Consider the following 24920-nt stretch of genomic DNA (forward strand, 5'->3'; position numbering starts at 1 on the left):
GGTATAATTCGCATTTCAGGGATGAATTCCATGAAAATCAACCTGCGTCAACAATGTTAAAGTAGCCCAAATCCGCGGGAAAACTGTGTACCTGGCAACACTGTATGAGATCACCGAGGTCCGGACCTCGGTAAATTTATCATGTTCAAAAATAAAATTTGTTCTCTGAATAACTCATTTGCTGTTTAAAACTCCTCATACGACTGTCTGCATGTATAATTAAGTTTAGAAGGTTTGCAAGAATAGCGTCCCTGATGTAAGGTGACCAGATTTCTGAAATGATAACCGGGAATATTTCCTAGTTCAGTAATCAAAATATCACTGAAATCTCACTTGTGATTATATACAAAAATTTAAAAAATGGGGACAATATATTTGTGTATGTTTTTTAATTGTTTTGGTTTCCATATATTAATATCATAATTAGTAATTACAATGATGTTTAAGGATCAAACTTACCCTAGTATATTAATAGGACAAACGTTACAATTCTCCAAAAAATCACACTATGAAAAGTAAACAGATCAAAACAGGATTATAAGAAAACTATGACTTTACAAAAACAATAAAAATAAAACAATAAAAAAATGAGAACATATGATAAATAAGACTGTATTTAACAAAGAATTGTAACATTTTTTGACTGTATTTAACATTTACACAAACTGAGTAATTACAACTTTTTAAATGATTTTTTTCCAAGTAATGTTTATGCTTTTGGAAATGGATCTTTACTACCCCTAATCAGGCTTATTATTTAGCCACAGCGTGTGTGCTTTCTGCAAGTGTAATTGTTTAGTTTATTTATTTTTATTTATTTATTATTATTATTATTATTCATATCGGAGTTGACGGCGGAAGTTAAATGAAGATGAATGTTTAATACTGTGTGTAAAACACCTTATCATACCTAGTTATAAAGTGCACACAAACAGTATTACTTTGTTTTAACATGCATATAGTTAGTATTTGACTACTTTGAAACCAGTAACGGTGTGTCTCTATTGATAATTGACGATAATAGTGCTCTGCTTTAGTCCAAGCATAGACTGTATAAAAACATGGACGCAGTGTCCGTGACATCACCCGTAGGTTTCTGAAGAGCGTTTTTGAAGCTCAAAAGTGGGCGGAGCCGGCCGTCGCCATCTTGGCAGTGCGTCACCGCGCGTCACTCCCGGATAATCGAAAATGGGCAAAGAGGCGGGAGCTGGTTGCTGAAGCCACGCCCACCTAGCTCGACGGTGGTGACAGCAGCGGCAATCCACCTGTCACTCAAGTGGCCACGCCCTTAATTATGTTTAAATTTGTTTTCATATAAATATCTGGCAACACTGCATCGCCGGCATGACTGGCTACCAGGCAATACAATACCAGGCTGGATATAAGGCAAACGAGAAAAAAAAATAATAATTCTGTCAGAAACATTCAACGCTATCAAAAACAGTAGCATTTAACACTAGTACACATCTGTAGAACAAGGTTACATACATAATTAAATTAAATATGCAAACACTAGTCATGAAAAGTCTATGCTATTTCATTCAGGATAGTAGTTCAGTTTTCACAAAGTCATGCTAGAAACATTAATAAGAGCACTATAGCAAACGTTATCATCTATATAGCAATGGCTATTAATGAAAACAATAACAGCAATATGCATTGTTGCATGAATAACAAACACTTTGGGCGCGCGCAGGCATCCGGTGCGTGAGGTGTGTACGCGCTCTGGCGTAGTTTTACACAGCGCTGGAAGTGATCTCGCGTGCGTATACGTCACTCATTGTTTACACAGTGCACAGTCATTGTAGGTACGACGGCTAATCAAAATGGTACTTGTGCTTATCCGGATTGTTCAAACCGACTTAAAACTAAAAGATTACGTTCTCTCGCGAAAACTCATTCGGGAGTGGTAACTTTCCACGTAGCCTATTCCCAACTTCTGAGCCTGCTCGCCTGAAGTTATGCTTGATTGCTCTTCGGCTGGATATCAACACACCCATTAACGTAAACTACGCCAGATGCATTAAATTGCCATGCATTATATGACTGACAGACTGCAACGGCTGGAGTTAAAAATCATAATTTGTGTTCTACTGAAGAAACAAAGTCATCTACATCTTGGATGCCCTGGGGGTAAGCAGATAAACATCACATTTTCATTTTGGGGTGAACTATCCCTTTAACCTCACCCCACACCTCTGGGCTGTGTCCGAAATCGCCCCCTATACCCTTAAATAGGGCACTATTTGAGGGAACAGCCATTTTTAGTGGTGTCCGAAACCATAGTGGACGTTCTCGAGTGCACTCATTCAATCCCACAATGCACTGCAAAAACGAGTGTACAACTGGTGCACGCTCAACGGCTAGAGAATGGCCATACTGCACTCTGAGAGTCACGTGCCGAATGAATTCCCGCATCTCGCCAGAAGATGGCGCCCGCAGCTGAATAATCAATAAACATACGAAGAATTTTAAGAACCAGGTGCACCTTTTATTAGTACCCCTGTTTAGCGGTGTGTGTGTGTGTGAGTGTGTGTGTGTGTGAGTGTGTGTGTGTGTGAGTGTGTGTGTGTGTGAGTGTGTGTGTGTGTGAGTGTGTGTGTGTGTGAGTGTGTGTGTGTGTGAGTGTGTGTGTGTGTGAGTGTGTGTGTGTGTGAGTGTGTGTGTGTGTGAGTGTGTGTGTGTGTGAGTGTGTGTGTGTGTGAGTGTGTGTGTGTGTGAGTGTGTGTGTGTGTGAGTGTGTGTGTGTGTGAGTGTGTGTGTGTGTGAGTGTGTGTGTGTGTGAGTGTGTGTGTGTGTGAGTGTGTGTGTGTGTGAGTGTGTGTGTGTGTGAGTGTGTGTGTGTGTGTTTATGTGACCTGATACCCGGATGTTGATCGGCGCGGCGTCAGTGCGCAGCTGCAGGCCGGACTTACTGAGGTGAGCAAAACAAGCTCAAACATTTGCAAACGTACACAACATATATCGCGCTAACAGCAACATACAAACGTATACATGTGAAATAATCTGTTAGAGTCATGTTTGAAGGCTGTCTTTGTAATTCCGAGGAACGTATCATCATGCATTTAAGTTAGTTTTGATCACTTCATCTGTGTACCATCGATATCCGCTGAATAATTAAATGTGTAGAAGACTCACATACATTTTCGTGGCCCGAAATGATCCAAGTAACCCTTTTCTAGTTGCTTTAAGTGATATCAAAGCATATTTGTCTGTGCGTTTGAACGTTTGTGTGTGTGAATGCGCCATAATTAGCATGCTAGCTTGGTAAGTTCAAGCAGAGAGATAAATAAATCAGCTTTATGGCAAAACCCGATAGTTCATTTCGTGTAGTACACTGGTCTTTGAAGTACACTAGAGAACTAATCTCGTAGTATGGTCATCGTTCAGTGCCATGATGTATGTATCTGTTTATTTTTTTACCATTTGCCATCAGTGTGATGTTGTGCATTGGGCTTGTGAAAGAAAGTTTGCAAGTATTAACACAAAAACAGTAGAATAAAATCTTTACTGCTTCATGACCTGGCTTGATGCAAAGATTTTCACGGCATGCATACAGGACATACACTGCGTCTATCTATAAAACAGTGCAGTAATGTGATGTGTGTGTGGTGTCACAGGAGCAGGAGAGGAGCAGCAGTTCATGGAAGACACCATAAGTCACCATAAGACGGGAGACAGCAGTCATCAGGAGGTGGGCAATGCTTTGGCTGGGTTTAACATTGTACATACTCCAGAAAACATCCATTAGCTGCATATGTGCATGCAAACATCTGACAAGCAGTTTGTTTTTATTACAGGACTCTGAAGACGGCGCAAAAGGTTAGTCATTTGCTTTTGTGTTTGATTTGGGTAAGTGACGTTTGATTAAAATTACTGGATTGTAGGCTTGCCACGATAGACGGTGCTGACGGTGTTAAGCCGCAACACCGGTTACGTCACTTGCCCACCGCGGCACCGACCCCCACCGTCGTTTTGAATTTTTATAGTAATAAAAATAATTTCGTTCAGTAAAAGAACAGACACTACAATTAAAAACTGAACGCGGCTGCTCAATGTAGCGTGCCGAACGACAGTCGCATCACAGATCAGATTTAATGAGACAGACGAGACGAGCGAGGTGAGACAGACGAGACGAGCGAGGTGAGACAGACGAGACGAGCGAGGTGAGACAGACGAGACGAGCGAGGTGAGACAGACGAGACGAGCGAGGTGAGACAGACGAGACGAGCGAGGTGAGACAGACGAGACGAGCGGCGAGCGAGGCGAGACAGACGAGCGAGGCGAGACAGACGAGCGAGGCGAGACAGACGAGCGAGCGAGCGAGGCGAGACAGACGAGCGAGCGAGCGAGGCGAGCGAGCGAGCGAGGCGAGCGAGCGAGCGAGGCGAGCGAGCGAGCGAGGCGAGCGAGCGAGCGAGGCGAGCGAGCGAGCGAGGCGAGCGAGCGAGCGAGGCGAGCGAGCGAGCGAGGCGAGCGAGCGAGCGAGGCGAGCGAGCGAGCGAGGCGAGCGAGCGAGCGAGGCGAGCGAGCGAGCGAGGCGAGCGAGCGAGCGAGGCGAGCGAGCGAGCGAGGCGAGCGAGCGAGCGAGGCGAGCGAGCGAGCGAGGCGAGCGAGCGAGCGAGGCGAGCGAGCGAGCGAGGCGAGCGAGCGAGCGAGGCGAGCGAGCGAGCGAGGCGAGCGAGCGAGCGAGGCGAGCGAGCGAGCGAGGCGAGCGAGCGAGCGAGGCGAGCGAGCGAGCGAGGCGAGCGAGCGAGCGAGGCGAGCGAGCGAGCGAGGCGAGCGAGCGAGCGAGGCGAGCGAGCGAGCGAGGCGAGCGAGCGAGCGAGGCGAGCGAGCGAGCGAGGCGAGCGAGCGAGCGAGGCGAGCGAGCGAGCGAGGCGAGCGAGCGAGCGAGGCGAGCGAGCGAGCGAGGCGAGCGAGCGAGCGAGGCGAGCGAGCGAGCGAGGCGAGCGAGCGAGCGAGGCGAGCGAGCGAGCGAGGCGAGCGAGCGAGCGAGGCGAGCGAGCGAGCGAGGCGAGCGAGCGAGCGAGGCGAGCGAGCGAGCGAGGCGAGCGAGCGAGCGAGGCGAGCGAGCGAGCGAGGCGAGCGAGCGAGCGAGGCGAGCGAGCGAGCGAGGCGAGCGAGCGAGCGAGGCGAGCGAGCGAGCGAGGCGAGCGAGCGAGCGAGGCGAGCGAGCGAGCGAGGCGAGCGAGCGAGCGAGGCGAGCGAGCGAGCGAGGCGAGCGAGCGAGCGAGGCGAGCGAGCGAGCGAGGCGAGCGAGCGAGCGAGGCGAGCGAGCGAGCGAGGCGAGCGAGCGAGCGAGGCGAGCGAGCGAGCGAGGCGAGCGAGCGAGCGAGGCGAGCGAGCGAGCGAGGCGAGCGAGCGAGCGAGGCGAGCGAGCGAGCGAGGCGAGCGAGCGAGCGAGGCGAGCGAGCGAGCGAGGCGAGCGAGCGAGCGAGGCGAGCGAGCGAGCGAGGCGAGCGAGCGAGCGAGGCGAGCGAGCGAGCGAGGCGAGCGAGCGAGCGAGGCGAGCGAGCGAGCGAGGCGAGCGAGCGAGCGAGGCGAGCGAGCGAGCGAGGCGAGCGAGCGAGCGAGGCGAGCGAGCGAGCGAGGCGAGCGAGCGAGCGAGGCGAGCGAGCGAGCGAGGCGAGCGAGCGAGCGAGGCGAGCGAGCGAGCGAGGCGAGCGAGCGAGCGAGGCGAGCGAGCGAGCGAGGCGAGCGAGCGAGCGAGGCGAGCGAGCGAGCGAGGCGAGCGAGCGAGCGAGGCGAGCGAGCGAGCGAGGCGAGCGAGCGAGCGAGGCGAGCGAGCGAGCGAGGCGAGCGAGCGAGCGAGGCGAGCGAGCGAGCGAGGCGAGCGAGCGAGCGAGGCGAGCGAGCGAGCGAGGCGAGCGAGCGAGCGAGGCGAGACAGACGAGACGAGCGGGGTGAGAGACAAGACGAGTGAGAGACAAGACGAGCGAGGTGAGAGACAAGATGCGGGAGAGACGAGACGAGCGAGGAGAGACAGACGAGACGAGCGAGGAGAGACAGACGAGCGAGGAGAGACAGACGAGACGAGCGAGGAGAGACAGACGAGACGAGCGAGGAGAGACAGACGAGACGAGCGAGGTGAGAGACAAGATGCGGGAGAGACAAGACGAGCGAGGTGAGACAGAAGAGACGAGTGAGGTGAGACAGACGAGAGGATCGCGGATGATTTAGTTTCGAAACGAGATGCAAAAGCGCCTGTTTGGCAATATTTTGGATTTTGAAAAGCCTGTTGACTTTTGCCGTTTATCTAAAGTGATTTTGGAAGTTTTTTTAAACATTCGTTTCTTATTTAATTGGTTCCACATTGTTTGCTGATTTTTACTTTATTTAAACTGTCATTTATTTATTTTATTTGACATCAAGGTGTATGCCGTGCCTCCAAGCATTCTTACTCGTTTTGCTAATAAACGTTCTACATTTCTTATTTATTTGGTTATATATTATACATGTTTACTTGTTTCCAGTTTTGTACATATAAACTTTATGTAAGTTATTTGTTATTTTATATTAGACATAGCCTGCCCTATAGCATGGTGTATATGTTAATACAAGTTCTATGTTTTATATATATACGCTAAAGTGAGTTTGGCGTTGTATTTTGTGGTTGCATTCAAGCAATTAACGCCTAACTGCCGTTAATTGATGCGCACGGCGCTTTTAAGCTATTTAAAAGCGAGGAAAAGAGGGAAAATTCAAACAAACAATTGCTTTACTCCGAATTGCCGCTATTTAAAAGTGAAAGTAAAATGTGCACAGCACTTTACAAAATATTTAAAAGTGAAGGAAAGTGAGGAAAAGAGGGAACGCCTCGCCCCCGCGGTGATACCGGTATTACCAGTGTTGTCACACGTTGATTAACAGGTGGGAAAATTTCCTCACCGTCACAACCCTACTGGATCGCTCATTACGTTCTAAACTGCCGTCAGGCGGTGAAACCACCAGAAGTGTTCGAGCTGTCATCGATCTTACTATTCCCTACCAGCAGAGAGCATCACTGTCTGACAGTCAAAAAACTGACCTAAAATCACCTGATTTGAAGTGTATCAGTCACATGGGATTTGTTTTTATAAGATGTGTGTTATCTGCAATGTTTATGGTCTTTTTTTGGACAGGATTAGCAATATATTGAAATCTTTAAGGTGGGTGTGTCGGCTGCACACTGCCGACACGAGTAACTGATCCAACACATAATATATTTATTTATGTACGTAATTATATGTAATATATGTAAACATGAACATATAGCCTATCTGGTATTAGTATCAGAAATTTATTTGAATAGGCTATACAATCAATAATACAGTACAAGTCTCTGTTACTGCACTGTCCACCACAAATAGATTTTCCAAAAGGCTTTGACTTCGTTGAATAAACATGAGCTCTGCACGGTTCAAAGTCAAAGCGTGGCACGGTTGTTTTTATACGAATGTATCTTTTTTTGAAGGAAACCGATTGTCTTCAGAAAAGTTTTGATGTCATTTTCATTTAATCTTTCCTATAATGCCTGATAAAGCAGCGTTCATGAGCGCAGTGTTGTTTTTTGTACAGCCGTTACCGGGGAGACCGCTATTTCTGCCGCTCTTAAAGCACCTCCTGCTGGCAGATAATTAATTTGCACTTTCAATAAGCCCGTCTGCTGTTTTATATTTATATTATAAACATATATATTTCCCTCAGGGGAAGTGCCGCCACACATAGAGTGTAATACTGTGGGAAACACTGTACTATATTGATCTGCGTTATATTGAAATTCAAAGTAGGGCTGCAAGATATTAGGAAAAAACAGACATTGCAATATTTTTAATAAATGTGTATTTATACAGTATGAATAAATACAGGTATTGTCACCAGAGGAATAGCTTTGTTTGGAAAGAATTAATCACTAGAGTTAGTGGGGTGAATTTGTTGCATCTGCATAGAAAAAAAAGTTTTTCACTATATAAATTAAATATAGATTAATACTTGTTAAAGCTACAAGAGTTATTTGGCCAAGTGCAGTGATATATTTTCTATTTGTCTTTTGTTGTTTGATTAACGTTAATGACATTGACAAGAGGGAGCGCAGTATAGGCTGCTGTCACTTTAAACCCTGTAAAACCATTTTTGATCATGTTGGAGTGTGTTGTCATTGCTGACATGTTTAATAAACAGTTCACTCAATGGTTTCGCCTCCTAAAACTTTTTTTTTCTTTTCTGTTTGCCTGAATATTTTTGGTTACTGAAAATTCGGTGCATCACTAGTTTTTATCTAATTTTTTAGTTCTGTGTTGGTTTGGTCCAAGGTTTGAAAATTTAACTTAGATATGTTTATGAGTGAGCAGTCGCTGTTGTGCTTTATCAGGATGCATCACATCACTTCCTGCGTTTGTGCAGTGAGAGTTTAGTTCAGATTTCAGAAATGTTCTGTCTTTATGTAAAACTCATTTTAAGAAATGTTATCCATTGCTATGTTTTTTTTTTTTACTTTGTTTCTTCTTAACCGCTCTGCTCCTTTTAGAATTGGGCTCATTTCCGTCTCCTGCATCCCTCGTAACCCTTACCTCTGCTTCATTACGACCTGGTCCAGACGAAAAAAACTCCCCCTGTCCTGTTGTCGGGGGTTCATCGGACCCCCCTGAGGGAGGGAACAATGCAAAGTGGACCACTGTGGCCAACGGACAGCCCCCCTCCGCGGTGTCCCAGCGCTACATGCCCCGTGAGGTGCCCCCGCGCTTCCGCAACCAACAGGAACCAAAAGTGCTACTGAAGAGGGGCCAGCCGCCACTGTCCTGCATGCTGCTGGGGGGCGGAAACGGAGGGGACACCATGCCCCAACTTCCCCTGCAGGAGCAAGCTGATGACTCAGGTGGGGCGAATGAAAAGAAAATGATTGGATACAGGACCTAATAAAATGAATTCAACAGAGCTGTGTGGTTCTTTTATAATACTTAGTAAATCTCCATGTAAGGGGTAGAATATTGTGATTTTTCTTTACTGTCAATTTTGATCTATTTAATGCATCCTTGCTGAACAAAAGTATAATTTCTGGGGGGGGGGGAAATCATGTGGTTGTTGTTTTTTTTTGGCTTTTATTCTTTTCTGATGTAGTGTATTTTTCTCTTCCAGATCCTACAGTAGATTCAGTTTCTCTGCACTCATCTTCTGACACCTCTGCCACTCCCACTTATGCAAATTACACATGGGGGCTGGGCTCAGGACGTCAACCCTCCGCTCAGGGAATGGACAAGGATAATTCTGATGTTGAGAAATGGCCAAGACCGGAAGACTCATGGAATAGTGATCAGACTCCACATTCTCCCAGTTCGGGGATGGATGAGTCTGACGGCCTGGGAAAGGACAGTTCTTCTCAACTCTCTGAATATGCAGAAGCCAGTGCGATAGGAGGTGCGTCTTCACACTCTGAGAATAAAGAATCCATTAAAGGTGTCAATCAAGACTTAAATTCCAAGGTGCCGCTGCTTTCTGGAGACCAGGAGGGCACTCAAGGTCTAAATCCAAATTACAACCCCGATGAAGCAGCCTCCAGTCAAAATCTCTTATTCCACCCTGCTTCTGAGGAATCTTCTCCCACACCCTTGAGTCCAGCCAGTGCACAGTACCAGACACTCTGCAAGAACGAAGAGCGCATTACAGGGGATTGGACAGAGCTTCAAGCTGGACCAAATGGTGGTGGAGATGATGGAGTCTCCAATAAGGAAGTGTGGGATACAGGAGAAGACCCTGTTGGGAAGAGCAGTGATGCAGTAGGTGGAAGTTCTGGTGATGGCACTGGCATCTCTCAGGAAGTGTTGAACAGAGACACGGTAGGTTCAAACAAACAGGCAGCTACAGGATGGACCTCAGACTCAGCGGCTGGAGCATCAAAAGAGGATGTGAGCGAGATCTCTGAGGTAAGCACAGATAGTTTACAGGACTCTTCAGTGTTTGCGAACAGCATGGCATCAGAAGACGACAATCAGAAAGCAGATGATGATTGGAATGGATCTAATGGAAAATTAACTGGCAGAGAACGCAATGAGGATGCCAAAAATCTGGTCCAAAGCCCCTCCAAATGTCAGGCCCTCCCCCCAGAGGAAGCCTTACAGACCATGATCAATCACACTAACCTGGATCCTAAAGTACTGTGCAACACAGGATGGGGCAAGACCCAGATCAAGCAGAATGTCTCCTGGGATTTTGAGGGTGACAGTGGGAATGTTGGCTGGGATGTAGAAGAGCACACCGCCCGTAGTAAGGAAGGCTGGCGGGAAGCAGGTGACCTTTCCAGCTCCAAAATGCAGAAGCAGGAGGTTGGCCAGGTGGGAAGAGCTCAAGGGTGGACTGGGCATGGAGAAACAAGCGTTGGGAATAGTCGCAAAGGGAGCGGTTGGGGAGAAAGCCAGGAGGTTGAAGATACTACCAGGAATGAAGGGACGGAGTGGAACCAGGGTGGTGGAAGTGAGTGGACTCCATTACCCGAGGGTGGAGGCTGGAATGAAGAGAGAGACGGTGACCGCAAGAATCAGGATGAAGGATTATGGGGCAGCCCGGAAGGGTCAGGACAGCGGAGTGGTGGCTTGGGAGGCAGCAGTGTCAAACAGCACCAGGGATGGGGTGAGAAGCTTCTTCCATCACGGATACCAAACAAACAAGCAGCACTTAAAACCCAAAATCAACAACCGCTGCAGCAATCACAAACCCAGCAGCAAATGCCGGGATATCCGAAAGCCTTGCAGGATCAGGGTCGTCCAGGAGAGACAGACGACCAGAGTAAAGGGTCTGGGTGGACCTGTGGGCCCATCCCTCAGATGCCTTCAGTTGTAGAGCCAAGTGGGTGGGAGGAACCCTCGCCACAGTCCATCAACCGGAAGATGGAAATTGACGACGGTACATCTGCATGGGGGGATCCGTCACGCTACAACAGCAGGGCCGTCAGTCTGTGGGATAAGAACAGCTCACAGGACCAACAGCAGTCGTCTGGGAGACAGGCTGGAGCTCCATCTAAAACTTCTGGTAAGAAGGCGGCAGTGCATTTTGAAGCAGTTAAACCATTTCAAATCAGAAACATCCCATTCATCAACACATGTTCACATTCCAGTTCCTGCGACATGGGCACGCAGCAGTGGTCCCTCCGATTCCTCCATGGACAGCAGTACAGCTGCTTGGGGGAAATCGTTTGATGGTTGGGGGGAATCCAGTGAACCAGGGAAAGAAGGAGGATGGGGAAACGTGCATTCCCATTCTACTAAATGTGGTAAGAGCCTGTCTAAGTGCACATGCTCAAGGGTTGCCAAGTCTGGTTTTCGCAAGGAATTGGGCTACTTTTAAACCATTGGCAGGATTTTTTCCCTGTGGGTTAAACGTTTGACACGTTGCACCAATTATGATTGTATTGAAATATTTCATTCTACCCAATTTATATTCTACAAATGATAATACTGCACTTAATGAGACACACTGTGTTCACAACTACTATTATACAGTGATTATTTGGGCTAGTTTTGGGGCTAGTCATTGAAGTAGTTTTTATTGGCCAGTGGCTTGGTTTTGTTCCGCTGATCTGGCAACCCTGAGAACAACTGTAAAATGGGATTTCTCAAATGGCTGCATGACTATGGCAAAAATCCTAATTGTTGATTATTTCCCTTGATATTGAAATTGTGATTACATTCAAATGTATTTACATTAAAATACTTTTTTGTTGTGGGTAACTGCATGTTGTGTTTTTTATATAGATTACACATCCAAACTGGTCCATAGAGCGCACTGTTAGAAATCAGTAAAATTGCCGGACATAATTGCATATTTGGTCACTAACATTATTTTGGTTTGGTGATTTGCTATTGCGTTTGCTATTGCAACCAATCACACATATGTTTGCAGAGTAGATGAATGGAAATGTTAAGCACTGCAAAAATGTTGTAAATGGTAACATTTGATACAATGAGAGTAAATCTAAATATAATGGTTTGACACGTTGCACCAATTATGCTTGTATTGAAATATTTCATTCTACCCAATTTATATTCTACAAATGATAATACTGCACTTAATGAGACACACTGTGTTCACAACTACTATTATACAGTGATTATTTGGGCTATTTTTGGGGCTAGTCATTGAAGTAGTTTTTATTGGCCAGTGGCTTGGTTTTGTTCCGCTGATCTGGCAACCCTGAGAACAACTGTAAAATGGGATTTCTCAAATGGCTGCATGACTATGGCAAAAATCCTAATTGTTGATTATTTCCCTTGATATTGAAATTGTGATTACATTCAAATGTATTTACATTAAAATACTTTTTTTGTTGTGGGTAACTGCATGTTGTGTTTTTTATATAGATTACACCTCCAAACTGGTCCATAGAGCACTCTGTTAGAAATCAGTAAAATTGCCGGACATAATTGCATATTTGGTCACTAACATTATTTTGGTTTGGTGATTTGCTATTGCGTTTGCTATTGCAACCAATCACACATATGTTTGCAGAGTTGATGAATGGAAATGTTAAGCACTGCAAAAATGTTGTAAATGGTAACATTTGATACAATGAGAGTAAATCTAAATATAATGCTTGTTAATTAAGTATTTTCACAATTAGGTAACAATTAGGTAATCATGGCAGCCGTAATTGTGATTGTGTTGCCAATTAATTGTGGAACTTTTCAAGTGTGTCATTTGAGCTGATCTTCATATTTACTATTAAGGTTCAAAGTCTATGCAAGAGGGATGGGGTGAGGAAGGCTCGAATGTATCCCGACACTCCAGTTTGGAGGAAGAGGATGGTGGCACTGGTGTTTGGGGCAGTCGGGGATCTCAAAGCAACATGTCCACATACAACTCCGGGGGCTGGGGGCAAGGTCAGGGGGCCAGGAGACTCAACGCTAAGGTATGTTGGGAGCTCTTTTTTGACCTCCCCAAGGCTTTTTGACTTAGGGAAAACTTATCGACTCCTAAATGACCCTTTAGTTTGTCCCCCAGAGCCCTTTTAAAGGCAACAGTGGGGACTCGTGGGCATCTCCTGTGACTCGGCAGTTCGCAAACATGAGTGTTATGGTAAGCTCGTCGTTACCACTTTGCTGATCTGCTCTTGTGTGTTGCTGCAGCTGTGTAGAAATATGCTGTATGTGTTTTTCAGGATGAAGACTCCAGTATGGGTCACGATAGTAGGCACGACAGGAGAGGAATGAATGATGGTGAGATGCGGAGAGGCGGCAGGACTGGGGGAGCTTTCCGCTCACAGATGTCCAAAGAGACGCCATGCGGGGAGACCGGACCTTACATGGACAAGGTACTGAGACGCATCCAATCCCATCTTCACTGAAGGACAAAGAGAGTCATATCTAATAACAAATATCCCATGGCATATAAAAGCAGAAACCCTCTCGAGAACGAAAAGCAGCTGGACTTATTCCAGCCCTGAGTGACCCTGGAGCAACCTGTGAGATCAGATCTATCTGATGCTACTCAATATCAAGTGCTTTTTTTGGGGTCATATTCGACAAGCGGTTTCACTCGAAAGTACATCACCATACGGAAGTCCATTGCCGCTTCTGTTTCATGCCGGCTGTTCAAGGTCACAAGGGTGAAAGTCCATTGGTAGATTTTAATGGACTCGAACTAAAAACCCTCTAAAGCCCTAAGCTTTAGCTGTTGCTCTTCTTTGCTGTTATTTTGAAGGTTGGAGGTCATAGTATGTTTGGCGGTGGTGGGATTCCACCATTGAGAGGGATTCATCAGGCTGGTGTGCACCCCTTAAACCCTTCCCCTGGGATACGAGCACAAGTGCCTCATCAGTTCCTGCCGCCTCAGGTCAGTTTGTGTTCTTGGTTTTAACACTGATAAATGGATGTTATTAGCTCACAGTCATATCATGGTTCCTCCGTTGTTCTGCAGGTTCCTGGGCCAATTCTAAAGCCAATGGCACCCCCTAGTGGAGGCATGTTCCCTCCACAGCTTTCCCCCCAACACCTCGCCATGCTCAGTGGCATTCATCCACACATGCAACAGTTTCAACTAGTATGTATCACATTTAGCCCTATGATGTAAGGTGTTTAAAAAGTGTTGTTTTAATGTTTTATGTACATTCTCTATCTCAGGCCTGTCAGCTCCTGTTGCAGCAACAACAGCAGCAGCAGCAGTTTCTGAATCAGAGGAAGTTTCCTCCTCCTGTGAGACAACAGCACGACCCACAGCAGGTACAGCATCCAAATAACAGCACAGCGCCCCCTACTGACTAATATTCAAGACGAACATTTACTGGACTGAAGCAACTCAAGTTTCCTTAGTTGTCCATTCACCATTTAAAAAATAAATAAATAAAGTCATATTCAAATGTCAGCATCAAATGTCAGCATCAAATATGATCATCAGGCTTTTTAGAAACATTTTTGTTTTTAATGACCTCTCAGTCAGGATTGTATAGCATTTCATCATACATTTTGATCATCAATCTTACAATTGGTTTGCATTACAAGCTATCAGAATTTCATTCTTTGTCTTTTGGCCAAATAAATATACATACATATAAATATACATTTAAATATCAGCAAGGGTAAAACTGTCTCTGAATAAAACTGAGCTGTTTTTTCCTCCATATTCTCACTATATCAGACTATATGAGCCATACAAGCCTGATATATCAAATATGATACAAAATGCATATGCTGACTTATTTAAAGATTTTGTTTAAGAGTTCATTAAATGGTTTCTATTTAAAAAAAAAATTTAAATCCTATGAAATTATTATAACTAATTGCACTAGTGAATTTTCAACACTGTTTATAAAAATAAAAAAGACTTCTTAATACAAATTAGTTTTTTTTTTTTTTTTTTTTTTCCCCTTGCTAAAGTATCTAAAAATTCTTGGCACAAGATATTAAGACCTGGGGCCCGTTGCATAAGCTTAACCTCTGTGTTAAGACAGTGTCTTAGGTATGAGTTTGACCAACCAGCAGTTAGCCATTAAGTAATCAGTCTTATTTTTGGATTTATGGTAACTTTGAGTAATCTATGCTTTTATGTATCTGAATTTTAAAAAATCATGACTAGTCTTAAAGAAAAAAATTAGATGACTATCTTGTAGGGCTGGGCAAAAAAAAAGATTTTTCAATTAATCGTTCTTTTAAACTATGTCGATTCGATATCGATTCTCAAAAGCCGCGAATCGATCTTTTCCGGGATTTATTTCAGCACACATTTAAAATAAGATCTGATTAACGTGAATCTTAAAATGTCATCTTCAGCTGCTCTGAGGGTCACTTCATTAGCATTTACCGTTTCGTTTGAGAAAACTACCGTCATATCACATAACACAGCAGCTGCAATTTCTTCACGGCAACCCGTCAAAAAAGTTTAGTTTAACGTTAAGAAACTGTCAGAATATATTACTGTTTAGCAGTCTGAAGACTCAATGCTACTACTGCTAATAAATATTAATAAATCTTTATTTTTAAAGGAATAATCACATCTGTTTTCTTTTTAATTTGAACAGTAAACCTCTGTTGTGCTGCACTTTGTTTGCCAAAAAATAAAAGGGTTTAATTTTCATTTGATTAGGATAAATTGAATTAATATTTTATGCCTTCATCTGATTACCAGAAAAATTAAGAACATTTTATAGGGCCCTATTATTGTTTAAAAAAGGACCCATACAAAAAAAGTATAGGTTTAAAATACAGGCATGTGGCTTAATTTCTTTTTATTAATTCACCATTTGTAAACTGATGTTTACTGTTCATTTTTTTGAGAAATATCAATAGCATTTGTATTAACTATATTCACTGAATGTAATAAAAAATCGAGAATCGAAATAGAATCGAATCAGGACATCTGAATCGATACCCAGCCCTACTATCTTGTAAGACCAGTCTAAACCTTTTATGCAACTGGCTCCTGTTTTCATTGATTTTCTCTACTTGGCAAACTGGCAGATTTACACTTTTTATGCGTAGGTCAATATAACATTACAATCAAGATGAAATCTATAATAAGTCTTAATATCTTATTCCGTGTTGCTTCTAAAAATAAATTCATTTTGTTTTAAGGATTTTTAGGTATATTAACTGTAATGCAAATACCCATGCTTTGAAAGAACATTTTGAATGGACATAGTCTGTCTCATTAACGTATGTTTTCTTTGTAGTTGGCGCGGATCATGGCAATTCTGCAGCAGCAGCAGGGTGTTGGTGGGCCCAAACTCTCGCCGCCCCCCATGGGAGGACACGTCCCCAAACACCCAGACGCACATCTCCACCAGCTGGGCATGAATGCACACAAACAGTCTGATGGGCCAGTGCATGCAGCCATGGGAGGATCTGAGCTGCACAGCAAAGCTCCTGCTGCTTTCACAGGTGAGGACCCCACCTCCTCAAACACATGTATGAATGAATGAATGAACGTCTTTAAAGGGTTAGTTCACCCAAAAATTTAAATTCTGTCATTAAATACTCACCCTCATGTTGTTCCAAACCCGTAAGACCTTTGTTCATCTTCGGAACACAAATTAAGAAGTTTTTGATGAAATCTGAGGGCTCTCTGACCCTCCCATAGACAGCAAGGTAACTACCACGTTCAAGGTCCAGAAAAGTACCAAGATGATTGACAAAGTAGTCCGTGTGACATCAGTGGTTCAACTGCAAAGTTACGAAGCTGCAAGAGTACGTTTTTGCACAAAGAAAGCAAAAATACGGCTTTATTCCACATTTTCGTCTCTACTACGTCACTTGTGGACGCGCGTTCACGACAGTATCATGACGCGAGCGTGCGCTGGGGCTGACCCAGATCCTGCGTTATAACATCATTACGCCGGATATGGGTCAGCGCCGCCACATGCCACAAAATATCTTAATTTGTGTTCCGAAGATGAACAAAGGTCTTAGGGGGTTTGGAACGACACGAGGGTGAGTAATTAATGACAGAATTTTCATTTTTGGGTGAACTATCCCTTTAACTGTTGAGCATATTTTATTGGAATTTGCTGCTTTAAATGATATTAGAGGATGGTTTTATTCAAAAATGTAATTAAAGGAATTGATGAATGTTTGAGAAATTAATGTTTCATTCATTCAATGAATGAATTAAATAAATCTGTTCCCATGAAGAAACAAACTCATCTACATCTTGGATGGCCTGAGGATGAGTAGATTTTCATTTGTAAGTTTCATTTAAAGTCTAAGAGCTTCTAAAAAAGAGCTATGTTCTTATTTTGCTGTAAAGAATTTTTTAATTTTTAATTTTCTTTGTCATTGAAGTTTTATTGTTGATGATTTGAATTTATACTGCTCTGAAATTTGCCATGAAATAGCCTTTGCTGCTATGATGTTAAATAAAATAAACAAACAAATGAATCCCATAATGTGAATATATCAATTATTTTTATTTTCAAATATAAAAGTGAAAGAGCTTATATAATTGCTAATGCAATTTTTTATGTACTCAGAGTTTGCCATGAAATTGTCTGATATATCATTTCAAGTTTTGTGGATTCATTTGATTACCATGAATGTATACTGTGTGTATGTGTGTATATATATATATATATATATACATTTATTATTAATAAAATCATAAAACACAGAATCCAGAAAAATGGACAGCACAAAATTTTGGAAAAACAACAAAACATTTCATAGCATTGTATCTGTTATTGTTCAAATGTTAGTATATTACATATATATATATGTAATATATATATATATATATTTTTTAAAGGTTTTATTAATTCAGTTGATTAAACATTCTTTTTGATTAGAATAATTGAATGACTCTTTAATGATTAAAAATGGAAAAAAAAATGTAATTTGAGAAAATGAATGACAGTAGCACTGATTGGATAGATGTTGAGCTCTGTGTGTGTGTGTGTGTTCAGGGCCGGGCAAGCAGGCCAGTGGCTCCTCGTTCTCTCAATACGATGTTTTGGGTGGCAGCTGGCACCGAAGCACAGGAGGGAAGGTCGACACACCTCCTGTCAACCCCACCTGGCCTCCAGGTAACACTCACACCAGAGCTTTAGTGATTTCCTTGTTTTGAAGTACCTAATCTGTCTTGACTTTGTTCACTATCAAAAGCTCAAATCTGATTCTTAGGCATAGCCACACTACTGTTAAAAAAACAGAATTAGATTTTTTCTTTTTTAAAGAATAAAAAAAAGTCAGTAATATTGTGAAATATAATTATAATTTTAAATAGCTGTTCTCTATGTGAATATATTATAAACTGAACAGCGACTCAAACTGAGCAAAAATATGCGATTTGCTGCAGATGCTGATATTTATATGATCAAAAAGATGAAAATGCTTGTAATGTAAATCAGTGAGATCTTTCTAACAGTATAGAGCAGGTAGCATTTAAATGGCGGCGCGTTCACACGCTGCGGCTTCTCTCTCTCCCGACAGAAAGGTGTTTTCGTGTTTTTTGTCTTGTGAGTCGCAGTGTTTTTGTACGCATTCGTCGCGTCTATTTGTTTCCAAGCGCGCATATTGTCGTGAGTATTGGTTTGCACTCTATCCTCCATATGCCTTGTGCTTTATATATATATTTTTACATTTTACCTTATTTGTATAGTTGTATTTTGTATTTTGTATTTAATCTGTATTTATGTTATCTGTATGCACCCAAGGGCCTGAGAGTAACGCAATTTCAATTCTCTGTGTGTATGTGCTGTACATGTGGAAGAATTGACAATAAAGCAGACTTGACTTGACTTGACTTGATACTGACATAAAATGCTATAAATATCAGTCGTCACTCTATATCTCCATTCTCAGTAAGATGAGATTGAAATGATCACAACATATAATGCAGCGATCGAGAGATGAAGAAGTAGAGGCTCCTCAAAAGATCCTGATGATCAGATTTGAGACTCTAATAAATGATTGATGGAGAATCAAGTAATGCTGAGCTGTTTCAGTCCAGTAAGAGTTCATCTGGAGATATGACTGCAGTTATTCTGACCTTTACTTGATAAAATCAGTCAAGATTCGACACGAGAAAATCATGTGAAGCTGGACGTTTGTATAGTTTACTGGGGGGGGGAAACTAAAGTTTAATCTATCAATCAGGCAGCAGAAGGCATGCAGTAGATTGTGTTCAGTTTTATTTCAGCAAAGTTTTTTCATTTAGAGGCCTTAGGAATTTGATCTGCTATGCATACTTGAAAATGTAACTGTGTGTCTGTCTGTGATCAGGGTCAAACTCTCTGAACACCTGTATGCCTTCACCTGGTGCCTGGCCATACAGTGCCTCAGACACGCCCCTCGCTGCACACGGCACAGGTAACGGTGGGTTAAAAACCTTTGCGCATTTTCATTTAAACTGTATTTAGCATGTTGGTAGAATTTCGCATCTCCTCATGCCGTTTCCAGCTAAATACTCCGAGCTGAAGTCCAGTTGGCCGCCGGAGCCCATCGGACACGGCAAATCATGGCGGACCAATCGCAGCACTTCTCACCTGTCCCGCCCCCCTCCGGGTCTCTCCAGTCAGAAGCAGCTGTGGGCGGGGGAGGGGCATTGGATGCCCAGGGCGTGGGGGGGCGGAGCCAGCGGCCCAGAGCCGCCCTTTAAATCAGGTACTGCAAGCACACATTCACACAGACGTATGTGAAGAGCAACCTGTTCATGTCCCGTGTTCTTCAGAGTGGAGCGATGGTGGAGCTTCAGCGGGAAAATCATGGCTGTTACTGAGAAACCTCACGCCGCAGGTGTGTACAAACACACACACACACATGCATATATATATATATATATATATATATACACAAACACACACACATATATAAATGCAAACACACACTACTGTTCAAAGATTTTAATAAGTTTTTAAAAGAAGTATTCTGCTCACTGTATTTATTTGATCAAAAATATGATAAAAAGTAATATTACTGGAGTAATGATGCTGAAAATTCAGTTTTGATCACAGGAATAAATGACATTTTACAATATATTCACAAACTCATTTTAAATTGTAATAATATTTCAGTTTTAGCAGTTTTTAAACTATTTTTGATCAAATAAATGCAGCAATGGTGTGTACCTGAAGTATTTGCTGCTAATTGCATGTCGGTTTTAAGTGGTTTTACTGTATTTGTCAGGATATTTAGTACAGCAAAGCATTTGATTTTTGTGTTTTCCTGTGGTTTGTGTGCAGATTGACGGCTCGACCCTAAAGACGATCTGTCTGCAGCACGGCCCTCTTCTGACCTTTCACCTCGGCCTGACGCAGGGCAGCGCTCTGATTCGCTACTGCAGCCCTCATGAAGCCGCCAAAGCCCAGAGCGCCCTGCATATGTGAGTCACACTATCTCAAACACACACACACACACACACACACACACACACACTCACACACTCACTCACTCACCCACTCACTCACTATGCATCATCTGAAAGCTGAATAAATAAGCTTTCCATTGATGTATGGTTTGTTAGGATCGGACAATATTTGGCTGAGATACAACTATTTGAAAATCTGGAATCTGAGGGTGCAACAAATCAAAATATTGAGAAAATCATCTTTAAAGTTGTCCAAATAAAGTTCTTAGCAATGCATATTACTAATCAAAATTAAGTTTTGATATATTTACGGTAGGAAATTTACAAAATATCTTTATGGAACATGATCTTTACTTAATATCCTAATGATAATATCCGATAATTTTGACCCATGCAATGTTTTTTTGGCTATTGCTACAAATATACCCCAGCGACTTAACACTGCTTTTGTGCTCCAGGGTCACATATTAAGTAAAATTAAGTAGTCAAAGCCTTCTTGCACTAGACGTGCTCATATATGAAACACCTGCGATTCACAGCTACCCGCTAATGTGCTCACGTTCAGTAAAGTAGCCTCGCTGATAAGTTTGGGTGAGTAAAGGCAGAAACACACAAGATATAGTACCTTCAGTGCCCTGTAGCTGGCGATATCACGTTTGTAGCAGCAAAAACGTTAGGTGCCATGGTTACCCACACAGACACTATTATAGTTTTTGTTAATATTGTAAATTAGGTTTTATTTTCATTTTCTGCTTTCATGTTAATTTTTTTTTTTTAAGTTTTTTTTTTCTTTATTATTTACGTTTTAGTATTTTTGTTGTTGTTTTTTTTGTCATCTTTTGTACTTGTTGTTTTTAAATGTCTATATAGTTATTCATTTGTTTATCAAGTTTTTTTTAAATTAACATTTATTCCAAGAAAATGGTTATAGTTTTTGTTTTAGTTAACTATAATAACCCCTAGTAGAATTAATCATTTAAGTTATACTTTGTATAATATAATACTAGGCTATACAATTACAAAATGTACAGTATTTATTTATTGGTTTAATTTTATTTATATAGAATTTAAATATTTAAGTTATGCTTTGTATAATATTATACTATATAATTACATAATTTTATAAAAACTTAATACAATGATATTTTCTTTTTATTCATATACAATATTTAGATGTTTCAATATTTCAGATATTTTATTTGCATAGATGTACAGATCAATCAGTCGTCATATTTAGAGTTCTCCATTTACTGATACTGTATTAATGTCAAAATCAATAACTGTTTGACCTGTTTCAAATATATTTACTGTTGTTAAATGGCTGGTTGATGCAAAACATGCCTGATTGAGTTCACAACGCAGGTCACATCAACACCCCGGAAGTGTTAACATGTTAATAAATTGAATAAATCTCGAACATGAATGCAAGAACTTTCTAGTAAGTTTTATTGACTATTTTAGTGATCTGAAGTGTTTTCATGTTCAGGTGCGTTCTGGGAAACACCACCATCCTGGCCGAGTTCATGAGCGAGGAGGACGTCGTCCGTTACTTCACACATTCCCAGGCTGCAGGGTCACCCGATGGCTCGCCTGGCTCTGACCCTGCCCCGCGAGAGGCTGAGCGTCCCGTGGGCGCCGGAGCGGACAGAGATGCGGCGGTGGAAGCGCCGGGACTCGCCCTCCTCAGCCAATGGAGCAACAGCGCAGGGGAGGGGGTGGGGAAAGGGGTCTGGGGAGGCGTGGCTTTCGGTTACCATGGCAGCAGCCTATGGGGCGGTCCTCAGTTAGAGGATGGCACAGCTGGGTTGTTGCCAGGCAACCTGCTTGGAGGCGGGACAGACAGTTTGTGATTGACAGCAGTCAGTTATTGAAAAACTGGTACGTGGAGTTTAAAGTGTGTCAAACTGCAATGTAATGATTGTTTCCAAACATGTGGAAGCCCATGCATTATTATAATATTTCAGTCTAGTTTTCACAAGACAAGGGTGAATCTCATGAAAACATTTCTTTTCTTTTTTTTGACCCTAAACTTCCAAGGAAAAAGAATTTATACTGTGCATAAGTTTATTTTAGGGCCATTAAGAAATTGGTGTTGTGACATTATTTTTAATGACAGTTCCCAGCTAATTCTAATTACTGTAATGCATTAATGCACATATACACACACACACACACACACACACACACATATATATATTTTTAGGACAACTTTCATGAAATTTTTTGATCCAATGTTGACTACTGTGTATATATATATATATATATATATATGTGCTAAGTTTTTATTTATATATATATATATATATATATATATATATATATATATATGTTGTACAACAAATATTACTGTGATGAATAAATGCTAGCGGAATTGTCATGAAAATATCACAATGCAAAAAAAAAAAATACCGGTAAATTACATGTCTATATGTAAAATTAAACGTATTCTGGAGGTGTATTTTTATTTATTGAATGAAAAATAAGTCACCAAAAAAAGTGTAATGTGTGGCCTCTGTATGTTTTCAATATTTTTGCAGTTGTTTCTGGTGACACACTGCAGCTTTAAGACAGACACACACACACACACACACTTTGAACAAACACTCATATTCAGAGAGCTACGTTTCCACACAAACACTGAATGTGTCGACAGGCTTTTGTATCTGTCCAGTGAGATATTAAACACACACAGGTGCAGTGTGAGTGTCATAGGGATTTGCTTACAGACATTCTCATCATTGCCAGTGTTAAGCTTTCATGTATTCGAATACAGGGACTGTTCCTAAAGGCCTTCTTTCTCTCTCTCTCTCTCTCACACACACACACACACACTGCTCAACTGAACGACTTGATGTTATGCAGGCACTGTTTGACTCTTCGACAGCAGATTTATTGATTTAATTAGAGAGCAACAGCATTCGAAGCTGGTAGATGCGTGAAACTCACCAAAAAACACACCTAGGTCTCATTTCACTCCAGAATCGAGCCTTTTTTAGGACCAGATTTTTTTTGGGTGATTATTTTAAGGATGGCTGAGCACATTTACTCACTCGATCTCAGTATTGTAATGCTAGATGTTTTCTAATTCTCATTGCCGTGACCGTAAAATATTTACTATGCTACAGTGAAATAGTGTAACGCAATTAGCTTGTAATTAAAACAAACTAGTATCGTGATAAATAAACGCTTTACATTTTAAAACAATGCCATTTTCTGCATGATAGCTAGTAATGAGAACTTGGCGGAAAATGTTGATTGCAAAACGAGCGTGGCAATGCAAAGAATTGTAACTGTCCTTAAAACTAGCTTATTTTCATTATTTCGTTGTGATTCCGGAGTGAAAAAGCCGTGTTTTGGGAGGTTCACGCAGGTCCGTTCCTTGCCTGTGGATTCTCTCATTCAGACCTTCCACTGTTCCCTTCTTGAACTGTTTCGTCAGGTTTGCTGTTACATTTATACGATTCGTACATTGTTTTAATTTTTTTTGCTAAGGCTATACAAGTTATCTTCAAAGGCTTTCAAGTGAGCGGAGGGAGGTCTGTACCGGGTGTATGTGTGCACTTGACTGTTATTGCTCTGTGTTTGTGTGCAGCTGTGCATTGTTGATTGTGCACTATACACTGCTGGGTGTGTTTTACGAACATTGGCATTATCGGGTTTCTGCGATTGGCGTGTCTCGTGTTTTTTAAGCGTACTCATGTAGCCTTTTGTATCGGCTGAACCGCAATAATGATTCTACAAGCATTTCTAAGACACGAGCGCTGACGGCGTTTCTGCCAAACTGTCCAGAGTTTACAAACAGCTGAAAGATGTATGTTTTTATGCGTCTGCACTGTTGTTTGTGTTTTAAATCAAGACTTTAACACTCCTTTTAGTGTTTTGATTTTGTTTTTTGAGATTTTACAGAGAAAAAAGAAAAGAAAAGAAGTGAAGAGTTCATTTAAATAAAAGTGACATGCAGCTGCTCTGAAGACCGAAGCATCAGATCTTTGGTTGTTTTTTTGTCATGCGTGTTAACCGTAAACAGATTGTGTCTCAGCTGTAAAACTATCAGTGTGTTTAGAGGTAAAAGTGAACTGGGTTTCTTTGACTCACTGATCATTCATAGAAATTTAATTTTTAATATCATTTTATTTCCAGTATCATTAATCATTAGATTCTACTGAATGCACATTGAAATAGATTTGCATTTTTTCCCATGTATAGTATAAGTTTGTATTATTATTATTATTATTATTATTATTCTCTCAGCTCAGCTGCTAACCTGTCAGTGTGAAAGGTAAGTTAGCAGGTTTTCGTTCAGCTGTGTATATTTAATCGAAGTCGTCTTACCTTTTAATTGTGAATGTTTTGCTTTGTAATTACAGATGATCTTTATTTCTTAGGTAGCTCTTATAGTAAAGATCAATAAATCAAACAATTACATTACACTAGTTGATATACATTAGTTATAAATGTTGAGTTTGATGTGTGTCTTGTATGAGTCATATATAGCTAATATATGAGTTCTATATACAGTATATAGTGGTAACAAGCTTAAGTCTGGGAATCTTTAGGCTACTTTGTATATTTATACTTGAGTTTCTTTGTTTACATTCCAGGACTTGCACTCAATTTTGTATATTTTCACATTGCACATTGTTTCAAAGCAGCTTTAC

The 24920-nt window shown here is 41.9% G+C and overlaps 1 protein-coding gene across 1 annotated transcript; it reads left to right on the top strand.

Annotated features, from left to right (window-relative positions):
- Positions 1-2852: 2852 nt before the first annotated feature.
- LOC107573502 (trinucleotide repeat-containing gene 6B protein-like) lies at positions 2853-22416 on the top strand. The gene is made up of 19 exons (XM_016259935.1): positions 2853-2919; positions 3621-3694; positions 3801-3822; positions 8510-8857; positions 9118-11004; positions 11090-11245; positions 12699-12880; positions 12973-13047; positions 13130-13282; positions 13672-13803; positions 13888-14010; positions 14091-14189; positions 16136-16343; positions 17861-17980; positions 19179-19265; positions 19356-19559; positions 19627-19691; positions 20138-20277; positions 21749-22416. The coding sequence occupies exons 2-19, from the start codon at positions 3644-3646 to the stop codon at positions 22110-22112; spliced, it is 4416 nt and encodes a 1471-aa protein (XP_016115421.1). The 5' UTR covers positions 2853-2919; positions 3621-3643; the 3' UTR covers positions 22113-22416.
- The last annotated feature ends 2504 nt before the right edge of the window (positions 22417-24920 follow it).

This window comes from Sinocyclocheilus grahami, unplaced genomic scaffold, assembly GCF_001515645.1.
Source record: "Sinocyclocheilus grahami isolate Dianchi unplaced genomic scaffold, SAMN03320097.WGS_v1.1 scaffold1962.1, whole genome shotgun sequence".
NCBI classification, from domain to species: domain Eukaryota; kingdom Metazoa; phylum Chordata; class Actinopteri; order Cypriniformes; family Cyprinidae; genus Sinocyclocheilus; species Sinocyclocheilus grahami.

Excerpts from the sequence above, each read along its gene's own strand:
- LOC107573502 (XM_016259935.1), top strand. The coding sequence starts at position 3,644 with ATGGAAGACACCATAAGTCACCATAAGACGGGAGACAGCAGTCATCAG. Across the intron at positions 13,283-13,671 it reads CCGGACCTTACATGGACAAG|GTTGGAGGTCATAGTATGTT; the intron begins GTACTGAGACGC and ends GTTATTTTGAAG. Across the intron at positions 13,804-13,887 it reads ATCAGTTCCTGCCGCCTCAG|GTTCCTGGGCCAATTCTAAA; the intron begins GTCAGTTTGTGT and ends GTTGTTCTGCAG.